Below are 17,507 nucleotides of genomic sequence, written 5' to 3' on the forward strand. Positions count from 1 at the left end.
AATTGTCAGAGTTTGGTCAGAACAACAAGTGTATAATCAGTCTTGTATGTCAATAAGGCTAACCTGTTGTCTGAGTTTGGTCAGAACCACAAGTGTATAATCAGTCTCTGATGTCAATAAGGCTAACATGTTGTCTGAGTTTGGTCAGAACCACAAGTGTGTAATCAGTCTTGTATGTCAATAAGGCTAACCTGTTGTCTGAGTTTGGTCAGAACCACAAGTGTATAATTAGTCTCCAATGTCAACAAGGCTAACTTGTTGAATGAGTTTGGTCAGAACCACAAGTGTATAATCAGTCTCGGATGTCAATAAGGCTAACCTGTTGTCTGAGTTTGGTCAGAACCACAAGTGTATAATCAGTCTCGGATGTCAATAAGGCTAACTTGTTGTCTGAGTTTGGTCAGAACCACCAGTGTGTAATCAGTCTTGTATGTCAATAAGCCTAACCTGTTGTCTGAGTTTGGTCAGAATCACAAGTGTATAATCAGTCTCCAATGTCAATAAGGCTAACCTGTTGTCTGAGTTTGGTCAGAACCACAAGGGTATAATCAGTCTTGTATGTCAATAAGGCTAACCTGTTGTTTGAGTTTGGTCAGAATCACAAGTGTATAATCAGTCTCCAATGTCAATAAGGCTAACTTGTTGTCTGAGTATGGTCAGAACCACAAGTGTATAATCAGTCTGGGATGTCAATAAAATCAAAATCAGATCAAATCTCAAAAAGGCATACATCCTTGGTCAATTTTTTTTCATCAAAAACTGATAATACTGACATCCTTAAGAAGAGTATCACTATAACAGTTGATAGAGCGAAATAAGGGGAAGTAACTCTGGTCAGAATGACCTACTGGATTTTGTTCAGACAAAGTAAGGTTAATCAGCTGTAAGACCACAGATTACTGGACATTTGTTTGAGAAGTGATGAATACTGTAGATTCTGAAATTATAGCTATGTATTTGAATAAAGTGATAAACTTTAGACCTTGTGTTGTTATTTATTGTAATCGGACATTTAGTGGTAGTTGATCATTGTATTGAAAGGATTTTTTAATTTAATTGAACAAAAAATTAGAATTTGAAGTATTTTTGAAGCAGAGTTCCATTTGATATGAATAACTGTTTGTGACTGAAATTGATTTATAAAACTGATAAGATAAGGCAAATATAACTGTTTGTGAAGAATACTTATTTTATTAACATGTTTGGAAAAGGTAACTTTTAGTTTTTCCAATGATCAACAAACCACAGAAGTATGAAGTCACTTTTATCAGATTAATTGAAGTGGTTGCTTGAGTTGCAGTATCCCTCAAGATTACTGTTTTCTTGGTGTTGATTATGGTCAGCTTCGCTAACCAAGGGTATTCAGTACAAGTATGGAATACACTTGGCTAGCTAAGTTGGGTCATTGTGGGAAGTGGATACTTTGGAAGAGGGTGAGATAAGAGTTGTCTCTCTTTGTCTTGATGAAGAGGGTGAAATAAAAGTTGTCTCTCTTTGTCTTGATGAAAAGGGTGAAATAAGAGTTGTCTCTCTTTGTCTGGATGAAGAGGGTGAAATAAGAGTTGTCTCTCTTTGTCTTGATGAAGAGGGTGAAATAAGAGTTGTCTCTCTTTGTCTTGATGGAGAGGGTGAAATAAGAGTTTGGATGAAAAGGGTGAAATAAGAGTTGTCTCTCTTTGTCTTGATGAAGAGGGTGAAATAAGAGTTGTCTCTCTTTGTCTTGATGGAGAGGGTGAAGTAAGAGTTGTCTCTCTTTGTCTTGATGAAGAGGGTGAAATAAGAATTGTCTATCTTTGTCTGGATGAAAAGGGTGAAATAAGAGTTGTCTCTCTTTGGATGAAAAGGGTGAAATAAGAGTTGTCTCTCTTTATCATGAAGGTCTAGTACCCCATTGTAGATCTAAGAATGGGTTGTTGCTATGACATCATATTATGGCGTTCCTTAGTTTTTCCAGACAAATGGGCGATATATTCTATAGCACGCTAACTGCCTATTCGCATATTAATGTCATTCCCGTGAAATTCTAGTGCCACCTCTTGTAATGGCGTTACATCCAATGATTTACTGGTCTCTAACTCGAGACAAGAAGGAGAGTTGACCAGGTTTACATTTCATATCAAGTTTCCATTAGTACGTTTCCTAGCTAGTAGTCTGCAAACATACTGTCGATACTATCGGGCAGTTCCAAATAGTTCTTTTGAGTTTTTTACTGCAACATCCACTCTTTATAAATATGCTTACATTCATTTTGGTCTTTTCCTTTCACTTTACAGAAGTCATTTATGTCATGACCATACAAGTATAAGAAGACTGAACTGTAACATTTTTAATGTGAAATACGCTTCGTCAGATTCGGTGTTCTTGTTGATCAAAAACACAACAAACGTTTTTAGAATTTTATTGAACTGTAAATATATTTTAGGATTGTCGTTCCGCTTTCTTTCCCGCATTCTGTAATTTTAGTGCTTCTAAAATTGTTATACTTCCGCATGTTTTACCGCGCCTCGTTTTCAATTCAACATGTGCTTCAACAGCCAGGCTAAAGGCTGATGATTTTTTGCTGCAATATGGCTGAAGGTACCGGCGGGGCTCGCCCCAAGCGCACGGGAGCAAGACTACAGGGGTTTATCAACGCCCTTCAAAATGAAGAAGAGTCCTACGAAAGTGACACGGAAGACGTTTTCCACGAATCTTTGACAATGCCAGAACATGGACCCATGCCGAGGAGTGATGGCGATCACGTGGACGATCATGACGATGAAGAGCTACAACAACTGCAAAACGAACTGAAAAGGATAAAAATTGACAAAGAAAAAAATTATGATACGAAGACAAATTAATGTAGAAAAGGAAAACATACGAACTGAACTCCCAAAAGATTACGTGATACCAGACAACTCTAGGGATCACGGTCAAGGTCAAGACATTGGAGCCGCTGCCAGTGTCGGTGAGTGGATATTGAAAAACTTGAACAATAACAACGAACAGCTAAAATGTTTAGAAATCGTAGACCATATCTGGCAGGACGCTATTCCCCAATTTGATACTGTGAATCTAGGCAAAAATATGGAGGTGAGAATAGGTAAAACTCGTACTTTGGAAAAAGTGACACTAGAACAACGGGGATTCGCGAACATCCAAATCATGAATGCCCTCACAAAATCAGGCGACCTTCCAAATTCTGCGCCATATACTTAAAGATGCTCCACCGCCGACAAAATAGAAACGATACTCATCATTTAAGCAATTATTGGTATTTAATCGTGTGTATATGTGTCTAATTAAAACAAAAAATAATATGAAATAGTTTATTTTGCTTTTGGTGCATGCGCAATCAGTACTTCCATATACGATATAGTGCCAGGGATTTTTTTCGGAATGCAGTAAATTATTTTTAATACTTTTATCTTGAAGTAAAATTAGAAGCTCAATTTTTTAATACTTTTATCTTGAAGTAAAATTAGAAGCTCAATTTTTTAATACTTTTATCTTGAAGTAAAATTAGAAGCTCAATTTTTTAATACTTTTATCTTGAAGTAAAATTAGAAGCTCATTTTTTTAATACTTTTATCTTGAAGTAAAATTAGAAGCTCAAACTTTTCAATGATGGTAATGGTAAGTAACTTTTTCAACTGAAGAAAAATACTAAATCGTCTGCTCCTGTTTTTGATAGAGAAAAACTACCATTTGTCAGCGGTGCAGCGTCTTTAAACTATACAGCTGATATTTTTCGGCTCGCGCCCAAGTATGTTTGGTTTTCCGTGCTCCTTTATGATAAAGAATATCGGGAGCATTTTGAGTGGATAAGATCTGCGAGAATTCAACCTAGTTCATAAATCCTCTAATGCCACGTCCAGGGCTTTCCAAGAGGAGGGCATTCAAACAGTGCACCGAGTCGACGAATGAAGGGTCCCTTTCTGCCTAACGGGAAAGAAATCTGTCGTAGCTTCATTAAGAACATGTGTACGCGACCGACATGTAGGATGGCACATATTTGTGCCATTTGTCTTTCAAATGTTGATTCGGCCGTTAACCACTCCCAAGACACTTCCAATTCTTACCCCACTGTCACAGGGTCTCCCAAAAAACTGGCCAGCTCAACAGTAGACTGAACAAACTGTTTAAAACATAGGCGTGGGAAGAACTTCTCCCAAATGATTGTGATGATAGGGAGGAACTTTTAGTTGGTATACGTGATGCTTACTACAAAACTCGGCCCATACCAAACGGATACAAAACCGACAATGATTAGTTCGCTTGGAACTGTCCCTAAAGCGAACGGGGATGTTCGCTTAATTCATCATACTAGTCGGCCTGTACATACATGCTTAAATTCTTATACTTCGGATACAGATTGTTCTTATATGGATTTAAAAAGTGCTATTTCTATTATTAAACCATGTGATTTCATAGTAAGTGTGGATTTAAAAAGTGCCTACCGTTCAGTAAAAATTCACCCTTCAGAATATGCCTGCACAGGCTTAAAGTGGACGTTTAAGGAAGAAACATCACCATCATATATGTATGACACAAAATTACCTTTTGGGCCCGCTTAAAACTCATAAATCTTTCAAAAGCTGAGTTCATCTGTGTGTCATATCGTGAAAGTTCAATTTAATGTGACAGTCATCGCATATTTAGACGATTTTCTGATTATTGCAACACTTTTGAACAGTGCAATAGAGGTCTTGGATTACTCATCTCAACTCTGAGAAAATTGGGCTTCAATATATCGTGGAACAAAGTCGAGGGTCCTAGTCAGCAGCTTATCTTCCTTGGAGTCTTAATCAACACGACGGAACTAACATTGAGTTTACCGCAGGAAAGAATGACCGAATATCAAAAGTTACCATATACGTTTGTTGGAAAAAAAGCGTGCACGTGTCAAACAACTAGAATCTTTATGTGGAAAGCTCAGTTGGGCATGTTCAGTGATAAAGGGAGGCCGCACCTTTCTCAGACGTATGCTAAATTTGATTCAAAGCGAATATAAAAGTTCTAATGAGTTTTTCTCCGACTTAAACTGGTGGATAACGTTTATGTCAACTTTTAACGGCTGTGTCCGCTTTATAGAGTCAACACCTCTAACAGGCCTACAGACAGACGCGTTGATAAAGGATGTGCAGGGTACTTTAATGGCGCTTACTTTTATTTCAATTGGGAATTAGACCTGCCAGTGATGTCCTCCGAACATATTAATATTAAAGAAACAATGGCTGTGGGCCACTTGGTGGTGTTATAAAACTGTGATTGTGTCAACGGACAATACGACCACCATGAGCATTATTAAGATAATTACTTTGGTAAGCAGCTCCTCCAGTGATAATTACATGTACTTTGATAAGCAGCTCCTCCAGTGATAATTACATGTACTTTGGTAAGCAGCTCCTCCAGAGATAATTACATGTACTTTGGTAAGCAGCTCCTCCAGTGATAATTACATGTACTTTGGTAAGCACCTCCTCCAGTGATAATTACAAGTACTTTGGTAAGCAGCTCCTCCAGTGATAATTACATGTACTTTGGTAAGCAGCTCCTCCAGTGATAATTACATGTACTTTGGTAAGCACCTCCTCCAGTGATAATTACATGTACTTTGGTAAGCAGCTCCTCCAGTGATAATTACATGTACTTTGGTAAGCAGCTCCTCCAGTGATAATTACATGTACTTTGGTAAGCAGCTCCTCCAGTGATAATTACATGTACTTTGGTAAGCAGCTCCTCCAGAGATAATAACAAGTACTTTGGTAAGCAGCTCCTCCAGTGATAATTACATGTACTTTGGTAAGCAGCTCCTCCAGTGATAATTACATGTGCTTTGGTAAGCACCTCCTCCAGTGATAATTACATGTACTTTGGTAAGCAGCTCCTCCAGTGATAATTACATGTACTTTGATAAGCAGCTCCTCCAGTGATAATTACAAGTACTTTGGTAAGCAGCTCCTCCAGTGATAATTACATGTGCTTTGGTAAGCACCTCCTCCAGTGATAATTACAAGTACTTTGGTAAGCAGCTCCTCCAGTGATAATTACATGTACTTTGATAAGCACCTCCTCCAGTGATAATTACATGTACTTTGGTAAGCAGCTCCTCAGTGATAATTACATGTACTTTGGTAAGCACCTCCTCCAGTGATAATTACATGTACTTTGGTAAGCAGCTCCTCCAGTGATAATTACATGTACTTTGGTAAGCAGCTCCTCCAGTGATAATTACATGTACTTTGGTAAGCAGCTCCTCCAGTGATAATTACATGTACTTTGGTAAGCAGCTCCTCCAGTGATAATTACATGTACTTTGGTAAGCAGCTCCTCCAGTGATAATTACATGTACTTTGGTAAGCAGCTCCTCCAGTGATAATTACATGTGCTTTGGTAAGCAGCTCCTCCAGTGATATGGTACCTTCTTGGTATTCCTAATTGGTACAAAGATGATGAAATTTTATTAAAAAAAAGTTTTTCTCCAGTAATAAGCCATTCTCTGAGATGGTATGCTGTTTGTACCGATACAATCCATTGCTTGCATGGACTCGATCATTTGTCCAGTTCTAAAAATGGATTATCCATACCACAGATCACACCTGTAAGTGTCATCTCATAAGTAGAAAAGCTGATAATGTGTTGTCTAGTCGTTTTTTTTTTGGTATTTTTCAGTTTTTAGGTCACCTGAGACAAAGTCTCATGGTGAACTTTTCTAATCGCCTTTTGTCTGTCGTCGTCCGTCGTGCGACTATAAACAATTTATATTTTCGACTTCTTCTCCAAAACCGCGGAAGCAATTTCAATGAAATTTTGCACATACCTTCTTAGGCATAAGGCCAATCAAAATTGTGAATTATATGACCCCCACCCCCTAGGGGGCTGTGGGAGGGACCAAAAGGAGTAAAATTTACTAAAATTTCAAAAATCTTCTTCTCCACTCACAGATGTAATAGAATCGAATACTCTTCATGGATAGAAAGGTCTCAATACCCTCTACAAAATTGTTAATTATATGACCCTGGGGTCTAAGGTTTCTACCTTGGGAGGGGTTTAAGTTTACTATAGTTTATATAGGGAAAACACATTTTTGAGCATTACTTGGTCATTTGTAATAGGAAATTATTCAAATGTTATCAGAATTATCCCTATGAAATGGCCATTGAATCCTGTTAGCAAATTTTCCATGACTTGCCCCCAAGGGGCCTTAGGGGCGGGACCAAAAGGCGTCAAATATGCTAAAACTTTCTTGAACTGGTAGAATCAAATACTCTTCATAGATGGAAATTTCTTAAGGTCCTTTACAAAAATTGTGAATTATATGACCCTGGGGTCTCTAGTTTTTCCCTTGGAGGGGGTCAAGTTTACTATAGTTTATATAGGAAAACACATTTATGAACATTATTTACTTAGTTTTCAAGGAAAATAGTCAAAAACTGGGTAAGAATTATTAATCTGAAATAGCATTTTAACGTCATATCCATATTGGTCCTGGTCGACGCTCAGGGGCCAGAGGGGCGGGGCCAAAAGGGGTCAAAATGGCTAATCTTCAAAGATTAAAAAGTCAAATATATAAAATCACTGACTGACTTCAAGGGCCTATATGGGCCAATATATAGTGTTTATATGTCTTTGCTTCATTCTGTATCCGAACTCAGGTGACTGTTAAAGCCTATGGGCCTCTTGTTATATCAATATACCTATGATTCAGCTACTGCCCTTCCCTTAAGGTAATGCTATTTACTACTAGGTATTTCTAATGAGCCTGATAGATGATTGTAGCATATAATTACCTTTGTTATGTCTTTACTCTAAAGTTTCTTGTCTAAGATTTCTTCACTGAAAGATGCTGCCAAAGACCTATTAAACTGCAAATGGGCAAACCAGTCGTCCCATTCACTTTATGCTGTGTGCTAAGCAGGAGCAGAAATATCGTTTTTATTGACTATGGTTGAATCTTCCAATGACACCAATATGTCGTATGAGTAAAGAAAAATCAGTAAATAGCGTTATCTTAAGAAATGATGCAACATAAATTTGGAAGTTTGATTCCCAAAGAGATCAAGGAAAATAATCATCACATGCCCTTATGGTATTAAAAGTTGCTTTACTTATCTACATAGTAGGTAGTGTAAGCTTCTTTTTTATTTCAGTTAGGAAGGCAATACTCAGAGAATAACTTTTCGAGAATGAGTCTACCTTCAAAGCAGAACAACACTAGCCTAGATAATGACATATTTTAATAAATAAATGCATGAAGAATTAAAAGCTAATTTGAATTATAGTAAGAATTAAAAGTTAATATGAATTAAATTAATTACTTATATATCACAAATGGGTTCTGATACCCCTGTATTAAGTAGTGTGTGTGGCGGCCATATTGGAAAAAGGCCGATATAACGTCATATGCTATTTTTGGAAATGACCAAGATTCTAAAAAGTTTTGTTTGGTTGTATTCTTGATGTCAAACCAACTTTAACATATCTAAATCTTAAATGAATTTTTATAACTATAACTTGATGCTGTTGGAATGTACAGTAATAAGTGTGTGGCGGCCATATTGGAAAATGGCCGCCATGACCTCATAGGTTATTTTTGGAAATGGCCCGGGTCCTAAAAAGTTTCCTTTGGTTGGATTCTTGATGTCAAATCAAATAAATTATATTTAAATCTTAATGAATTTTGATAACTATAACTTGATGTTTTAGAATATAATAAGTAATATGTGTGGCTGCCATATTGGAAAATGGCCGCCATGACGTCATAGGCTATTTTTGGAAATGGCCCGGGTCCTAAAAAGTTTTCTTTTGGTTGTGTTTTTATCAAAAAGTGCACAATTTGACCAAATTTCTGCGCAAATTCGCTGGAATATATCCTACTCTGGTTTCCTCTTGAGGCCTATACTATACAATACAATACAATACAATAAATTTTATTTAAAGTCGCATATTTCTTACAAATAACATTAGCTCTTGTGAGCTATTATCGCGACAAACAAAAGTATATATGCATTGTTGACAACACAAAGATTATATTAAAATATGGAAAATCACAAGAATAGGTTTGTATATATATCACAGAAATTAAAGGGTAAAACAAAGACGTTAGTTAAAACATGAACACTCGAATTTGTACAAACACTGTGTTACTGAAGGCAGGGATTAAAACACTATCAGATCGGTGTAATATACATACATGCTAACATAGCAAAAAGTAAAAATTGACAGATTATACACTAATATAGTGTGAGTTAAAAGGAAGCATTTTAATTTGAGATCGTAAAAAGCAAAATTAAGACCATATTATATAAAGACAAAGTGTCATAAACATAGACTAGTGATAAATAAACGAAAAAGCGTAAACATGACAAAGCTTTAGCAGATACATATAGTGTACATGTATACACAAGCTGCATAATACAGAATAATACAGAACACAGGATAAAAGAAATATGTAAGTATACACAGGAGAATGACAAGACAGACAAATGGCACACTGACAAATTTGGCCGTCCCAGGTGTGGATCAGTCTTTTAAACTCCGACAAGTTTTCTACTCTTCGGAATTCATTTGGAAGACTGTTCCACACCCGAGCGGCCTCAAAAGAAAATGATTTATGACCATACTTAACCGTGTTAGTTTTTTTGATGTCTGCTTTTCTGTCTTGTCTGAAATTATAAAAAAGATGATTGTTTGATTGTTATCAAGTCCTGGACATATTTGTTGATGTGGAGTTGTCATATCAAACAAAATACAAGTAGACAGAAGTTTTCTTAGCTGCCATGCCGTCCAAATCTTTATTCAAAGAAAGGCTTGGTTACATATAAATTTAGGAATAGCGAATCATAGAAATGATATTCCGGATCTCGATATTTTACGGAACGAAATTAGATAATGTTCAACATCCCTTTTTCTTTAAGAAAAGACTATCTAAGGTAGCACTGAACATATATAACTTTAACTTGAAATATTTGGTTTACCATAAACACATATATGATAATGTCTCTTGACTAGCAGATATATATGACTAGAAGTTAAGAAATTAAGGTATTACAGTAAACTTACTGAACTTGTGTGTTCTCCGACTTATTATTATTATTTTTAACAGTGTCCTTCACATAATTTCACCGGCAGTATAAAATGTCCTGTTCAAACAAGTCTTTAGGACCTTTTAAACACACTAACTACTTTAACTAACTATAACTACTAGAAACAAACTTTAAACTTTGATTGGAACTCATCCGAAATACTAGAGTTTCCGAGAACCACCTATTCTTTGAGGAGATTCACTTATAACGAACAAAGTCTTTCAAATGAGTAGGTTCTCTCCTTTCCCTTCCAGACCTTCTGGGTGGTACGTTAAGGCTTCCCTTTGTGGTTCCTTCCATGGTTTTAGATGGTGAAGTGTTAGTGGCACACTTTTCCTCATCGCGCTTAATCGGGCTTGCTCGATTGTCCAACTCATGGCTAACACATATGGGTTGATGTTGTGGTACCGTAATATCACTCTTGTCCGGAGTGTCACTGTTGCTGTGGTAACGTGTACACGGTGACCTATCGCGGATAATTGCCTCAACCTTAGTTGGTCGAATGTGCATTCGATTTCTACGGTACACAGCACCATTCTGAGCCTGTATCATGTAGGTAGAGTCACTACACTGTTCTAAAATACGACCTAGTATCCATCGTTCATGTTCCTTGTATTGAAAATAGACATTCTGTCCTTCCTTCACATAAGATAGATCACGAGCAATCTTGTCATAGTAACGTTTGACACTTTTCTTCTGACTCTCGCGTTTTCGTTTAACCACGTCATTTTCCTCGCGACCATGGTTCAAATCTGGGAGGAGCGTACGCGTTCGTCGACCGAATACCATCTCGTTAGGACTGAGTCCTGTATCCTGTCTAGGCACGTTCCTTAGTTCCATAAGGGCCTCGTATTGGTCCTCTCTGTTTCTGGTACATTTTATCATAAGATGTTTGATCACTTTTACTGCTGCTTCAGCCTTGCCGTTCGCTCGCTGATGCTGAGGAGATGACGTCACATGGTTAATACCCAATGTCTTGGTAAAGTGTTGGAATTCTCTAGAGGTAAATTGTGGTCCTCCATCTGACACAATTATTGTGGAATTTCAAAATGAGCGAATTGTTTCTTCAGAACGTTCACGACAGCAGTTGAGGTTACCTTTGAGAGGTAATCAACCTCTATGTTGTTGCTGTAGTAGTCTACAGTTATCAGGTATTGTCTCCCTTTTATCTCAAATAGATCCATACCTAACTTTTTCCATGGCTTGTCACCATCATTATGTTGTTTGAGTGGTAGTTTCGTAGATCGAGGTGCCATCTCTTGACACGCCTCACAGGTTTCCACCATTTGCTTTATTTCAGTTTTCATACCGGGCCAGTATACTGTACCTTGGCTCTCCTCATAGTGGCGTCTAATCCAACATGTGATTTGTAAAGCTTAGATTTGATGTCAGCTCGTAGTGATTTGGGTACGATGACAGCTTCTCCTTTCACTATCAAACCATCTATAATCCCCAGAGTGTCTCTTACATCGAAGTAGGGCTTACAAGGATTTTGAGTTGTCTCCCTTGTTTCTTGCCATCCAGTTTCTATAGTGTTCATTAAGGTTTGAAGATCAGGGTCTGATGATGTGGCGTCACATATTTCTCTTAGCCATTTGTCTGAAATGTCCTCATTGACCTCTATGTTCATGATGCGAGGTCTAGCTTCGTCAAGATATGCTCTGCTCAGAGTATCAGCAATGACAAGTGATGTCCCTTTAAGGAAACGGAATTCTACATCATACCGGTAGAGTTTCATGATGATATCCTGAAGCCTCCTTGGGGCACTGCAAAGTGGTTTCTTCAGTATTGACTCCAACGGCTTGTGATCATTTTCAATTACTATTTTCCGGCCATATGTATACTGGTCAAACCGTTCTGCACCATATAGAGTAGCGAGTGCTACCTTTTCGATTTGTGCCCACTTCCTTTCCGAGGAAGTAAGTGCTCGGGATGCATACTCCAATGGTTTTCCATCCTGCAACATAACAGCACCGATACCATCTTTGCTACTGTCAACCTGGATTACTAACTCCTTGTTGGGATCATAGTATACTAAGACTGGTGTAGATGTGAGTGCCTGTTTTACAGTAGAGAAACATGCATCATGTGTCTTTGTCCACTTGAAATCTACATCTTTACGTGTAAGTTCACGTAGTGGTTCTATCATTGTCGAGAGAGAAGGTAAGAACCTGGCCATGTATTGAACCATACCACAAAATCTTCGCACTCCTGGAGCATCAGTAGGACTGGCCATTTTCAGAATGGCCTCAACTTTCAGAGGGTCTGCTTTAATACCATTGGCGATAATGGTATGTCCATGAAAGAGTATTTCCTTGAGACCTGTAGCTTTCTTCTCTTCATTAAGGACTATGTTTCGTTCTTCACATCGCTGATAAAGAATCTCTAGTTTCTCTTTGTTGTCCTCCAGAGCGATTGCGTCTGACGCGCCTTTTCCTACAACAATGATATCGTCAGCTATGGCGAAAATACCATCTAGTCCTTCTAGGGCTTCGTTTAATTTCCTCTGGAAGATTTCACTAGATACCTTCAGTCCAAAAGGTAGTCGAGCCCATCTATATCGTCCAAATGGAGTAATCATGGTTGTATATTCACTGGATTCTTCTTCCAGGCGTATATGCCAAAAAGCCTCCTTTACGTCTAGTTTACTAAATACGCGGACATTGTTCAACTTTGGCAAAACATCGTCAATTGTCGGTAGTTTGAAGTGCTCTCTTTGAAGGGCTGTGTTTAGTACTTGGGGGTCCAAACAGATCCTGAGTTTTCCGTTTGCCTTATGGGCCACCGCCATTTGACTTACCCAAGGTGTAGGTTTGGTAATTGGTATCAAAATCTGTCTCTCCACCAGACTGTCTAATTCAGCCTTGACTTGATCTTGGAGTGAGATTGGTAGTTTTCTACAAGGTAGAACTTTAGGTTTTACCTCAGGGTCAAGAGTAAGAGTTGCCTCCCCTAGGTCACCCAGTTTGGTAACAGTTGATGATTCCACTTTTCCAATGAACCGTTCATTGTTTATAGTGACTAGACCCAATTCTTGTATGGATCTTAACCCAAGAATGTTCTGTAATCTATTATTGACTACAACAAATTTCACAGACTGTCCCTCTCCTGTTTTAGGATTCGTGACCATGAGTTCCGTCTCTCCCAATGGTTGGAGTGTGCTCTCATTAAATATGTGTAGGGTGAGAGTTGTTGGCTGAACTTGTTCTCTCCGAACATATCTTTGGTTGATGGTATTCACACCAGCTCCACTGTCTAGCTGAAATTTCACGGAATTCTCATTTACAGTCATGGAGGCAGTAATTATGTTCTTACTCTGTTTCATCGCGACAGAGTGTAACCACTGGTCGTTTCCATCTTCGTCGAAATCAGAGTTTTCTCCCTCCACACCGACGACATGAAGATTTTTCTTTTTGCATTTAACTTTGAAGTGGTTTCGTCCATTACACTGGGTACATGTCTTTCCCCATGCTGGGCATGCCTCCTTTTTCATAGTGTGTGTCCGTCCGCAAAATTTACACTCTCTGACAGTTACACTAGCATTTGATTCCCTGTAATTAGGCCTACTGTTCATCGGTTGTTTTGTTTTCCCTTAACATTGTGCTTGGTAGTGGCTTTCAGTTTGTGTACTTTAGAGTCTTTATAGGCAGGTTCTTTCATTTGACTCACCTGTCTATTTGCTTGTTCATAAGATTGACATATTTTGATTGCTCTCTTGAGGGTAAGGTCGTCATCACGTAGTAGCAGTTGCTGTACTTTTCCAGTAGCGCTGAAAACTATTTTGTCCCTTATCATCCTATTTTCCTGTGTCCCGAAATTACAGGATGCTGCGCGTGATCTCAATTCAGTCAAAAATTGATCAAAAGGCTCAAAATACTATACAGTCCAAAATTTGTGGGACTCGGCGACCTCGTTTTGTCTAGGATTACAGTAATCTCTAATTTTGTTGAAAACATCTACGGGGTTATTCTTATCCATCCCGTCTTCCCACGTAAAGTGATCGTATGCCTTCAATAGGGCCTCCCCTCCACAATTAATTATTGTTGCGGTTTGTATTTCGCCGCCCATCCGTGAGATTCCACTCGCGGTTAAGTATATTTCGATATGCCGTTCCATGTTTTGAAATTCTCCGACACATTTCCTGAATGAATGTTTAATTCGGGGGGTAAACGTAAATTTGTGTTGATATGCTGGGTTGCCGGTACGGCCATTGCCTCGGCTGCGGGAAGGAAAACCTAGGCCTCTTGACCTTCTTCACCGATTATTTCATAGATTTAGTCATAGAACAGTTCAACACTTACGTTGTACGAAGTACAGTTCATAGCATACGACCGTCACCGCTGCCACCATGTTGATGTGGAGTTGTCATATCAAACAAAATACAAGTAGACAGAAGTTTTCTTAGCTGCCATGCCGTCCACATCTTTATTCAAAGAGAGGCTTGGTTACATATAAATTTAGGAATAGCGAATCATAGAAATGATATTCCGGATCTCGATATTTTACGGAACGAAATTAGATAATGTTCAACAATATTCAGGAGAGATCTTGTTAACTATCTTAAAAACCTCGCAGGCCATATCTCGAAGTCTCTTAACATGTAAAACTCATTTCCAGATATGTCTAAAATATGTTTAAATGTTGACGTGTAGTCCTGGTACCTGTATATAAATCTCAAGGCACGTTCCTGAATCTTTTCCATTTTCCTTATATGCTTTTCATGCTGCTGAAGTGCCATACAAGAGGACAGTAATTAAAATTTGAGATAATAAAAGAATGGTAAATAACACTTCTTCCTTTCATAGTCAGATAAGAGCCAATGCGTTTTAGTACAGAAAGCTGTTGTGATGCCTTTCTTCAAATTTCAGAAATATGAGTGTCAAAGTTTAGCATAGAATCAAAATGAACCCCACTTAGTTCTCTCTCGGCTAGGATACCACGCCGCTTCCTATGGGGGTCACTCTCTGAGGAGGGGGCTGCTACTTGGGCTAGTTCGTATGGTGTCGCAGATGATAATATCCAACTTCTAGGTTTATGGTCTAGTGATTGCTATAGACGCTATATTGAAACTGATAGGAGCAAACGCATCAATGCTATGAACCTCTCTTTTGTTTACCTCTTCCTCGTTAACCTGTATCCTAACCCCTTTTTCCCTTCCTTTTCAACAACTTGGGGTTGTACCTATATCGCATGACATTTGCAACACTCATTTTTGTTGTATTCTCAATTTTCAATTGATAGATACTTCTAAAATTGTTATACTTTACATGCTTTACCACGCCTCGTTTTCAATTCAACATGTGCTTCAACAGCCACACTAAAGGATTATTAAAGGCCCAATATCCGCATCTTTCTTATTTGTTTCATGATTTAAAAGAATGTTGAAAAAAAATCCTGTTGTAAATCATGCAGAGACAGGACTAAATCGAAGTCAAGATGAGCGATTATGATTCGGAATACTTTGATAAAAATCAAATAAATATTAAACATCGCTAGGTGGGTCCCACTTAGTCAAACAAGCCGAAGTTAGCCGACATTGTAACGTCGTTGCCGAGAACGTCATGTGACTACCGTTACTACGTAACGTCTGTCGGAACTCTTCCGAAAACGGGCTTTCCGACTTCCGTTCGGTAATAATCGTAACTTCTATGGCGACCAGTTTAAAATGAAGGCATGTTTACATGTATCGACTTTCAGCAACTGCTGTACTAAAGTTATTAAAAAATCATTACAAATATTCTTTAATATATCTTAATTTCAACTACATCTACAAATACTAACAATATCGGAGTCGAATTTAACTTGATTTTTTGTTGATAGTTACGTAAAGTGTGGCTTTAAGTTAATCCACTCCCACCCTCCCGGTAGTATTATCATAGTGTGTTGTGCCTGCTTCTTGCTTAAAACCTTTTGTGTGAAAATTGTTTGTTCTATGTTGACCTTATAGTTCTCTCTATCTGAAGCACACTAGGTACTGTCAAAAACCCCGAACAGGACAACTCATCCGGTTCATTATACTCACATAGTATTTTATATCTCAGTTTAGAAACAGTTAGAATTCCCTGATATAAACCGACAGTGAAACACCCGGCAGGTATTCAGGGATACCCAGAAAATGACAGGGACGCTTAATGACAAATCTAGTAACATTTGGAGACATATCCTGTATAGACATGAAGGTTTGGATTTGATAGAATTTAATTTTACTTTGAGGTCATTTCTTTTGTGTTGACGATTTATCATTTAAAATGACCCTTGCGTAAATCGCGATGCACCACACTGTATGGCAGAACTTCCATGTTTCTGCAAGATTTTAGAAATTACATTGTAATGTTATATCATCAAGAATGCTTATTAATATACATGTATCTATGAACTTAATGTAATTCAAACAATAACGCAGCAACAGCGTAAACGCAAAACAAAAATAAAAACGTAGTAGTTTTATCTATAGTTTATCTTATTATACATTACTATTGATTGGTAATTAACTGTTTCCCTGTTATAGTTAACATTGGTGAAATGATTGATATATATGAATAGTAATGGTGCGTATTATATTCTCTTTCTCAAGGTCATCAGAGCAATGAAATATTCTAGATGAAAACGATGCACTTTTATATAATGATATTTATTGTATGCTGTAAGATATATTCGATATGAAGCTTTGGTTGTTCCCCAATACTTTATCTTACATCTGTACAGTATATATTTTTCTAACTTACAATGTTGTAGTTGTCAAGGACGATATGCCGCCTCTATATAACGACCAGAAGTACTGCTATGTACCCGGGAGTTTATTGTTGTTAGGGCGGATCTTATGCGTCAACAGTTTATTACTATACATTTACATATCAGTGATAGTGATAGTGTTATCTACCTAGCACTATGGAATAAACAGCCTACTTACCGCTTCACGTCCAATAATGGGGCGAGTTTCTTCTGACCCACGTTCATGGCAGACCATCAATACAAATGTCCTTCAGTTCTGTCAAAAGGTCTGGCAATTTTACTCATCACACACACACATAATATTTTAACCACGCAATCTTGAATGTATATTGAAACCGTTGCAATATGTTACCTTCAACACGTAAACACGAATAAACCTTGGTGCAAATGTAGGAGATAACTTCTGTTGTACATACAGTTTATTCATGTTTCATTGAACAAGTTATCGTGATCTAATTTGTCCAGTGGTCCTGATTATCACAGATAAATAAAAATTAAAGAGTATCGGAGAATAGAACCATGTGTTTCGGTAGAGTTAGCGTCTGGTGGGTTAAAACCTGGATGGTGTTCTGATTAGTAAGGGAATACAACGAGGATGGCGGCGGTCCAAGGACAATGACCCTTGGTAGTTATTGTAGACCGCTACAATATAGAGATATTTAACGGCAAACTTTAATTACATTTATCTTTTTTTACACTGGAGCAAAT

General features: G+C 37.8%; 1 protein-coding gene across 1 annotated transcript; it reads right to left on the reverse strand.

Annotated features, from left to right (window-relative positions):
• Window positions 1–10,265: 10,265 nt before the first annotated feature.
• Window positions 10,266–11,353, reverse strand: LOC138319808 (uncharacterized). The gene is made up of 2 exons (XM_069262939.1): window positions 11,165–11,353; window positions 10,266–11,006 (listed from the first exon to the last, which is right to left on the reverse strand). Exons 1-2 carry the CDS (start codon window positions 11,351–11,353, stop codon window positions 10,266–10,268), a joined length of 930 nt encoding a protein of 309 aa, XP_069119040.1.
• Window positions 11,354–17,507: the final 6,154 nt, after the last annotated feature.

The sequence above is a fragment of the Argopecten irradians genome, chromosome 3, assembly GCF_041381155.1.
Source record: "Argopecten irradians isolate NY chromosome 3, Ai_NY, whole genome shotgun sequence".
In the NCBI taxonomy this organism is placed as follows: domain Eukaryota; kingdom Metazoa; phylum Mollusca; class Bivalvia; order Pectinida; family Pectinidae; genus Argopecten; species Argopecten irradians.

What these genes read in the sequence shown, in the direction of transcription:
- LOC138319808 (XM_069262939.1), bottom strand. Translation starts at nt 11,353, where the DNA reads ATGGTGGAAACCTGTGAGGCGTGTCAAGAGATGGCACCTCGATCTACG. An exon ending in AGGTTGATTACCTCTCAAAG is followed by an intron (nt 11,007 to 11,164) that starts GTAACCTCAACT and finishes TCATCTCCTCAG; the next exon opens with CATCAGCGAGCGAACGGCAA.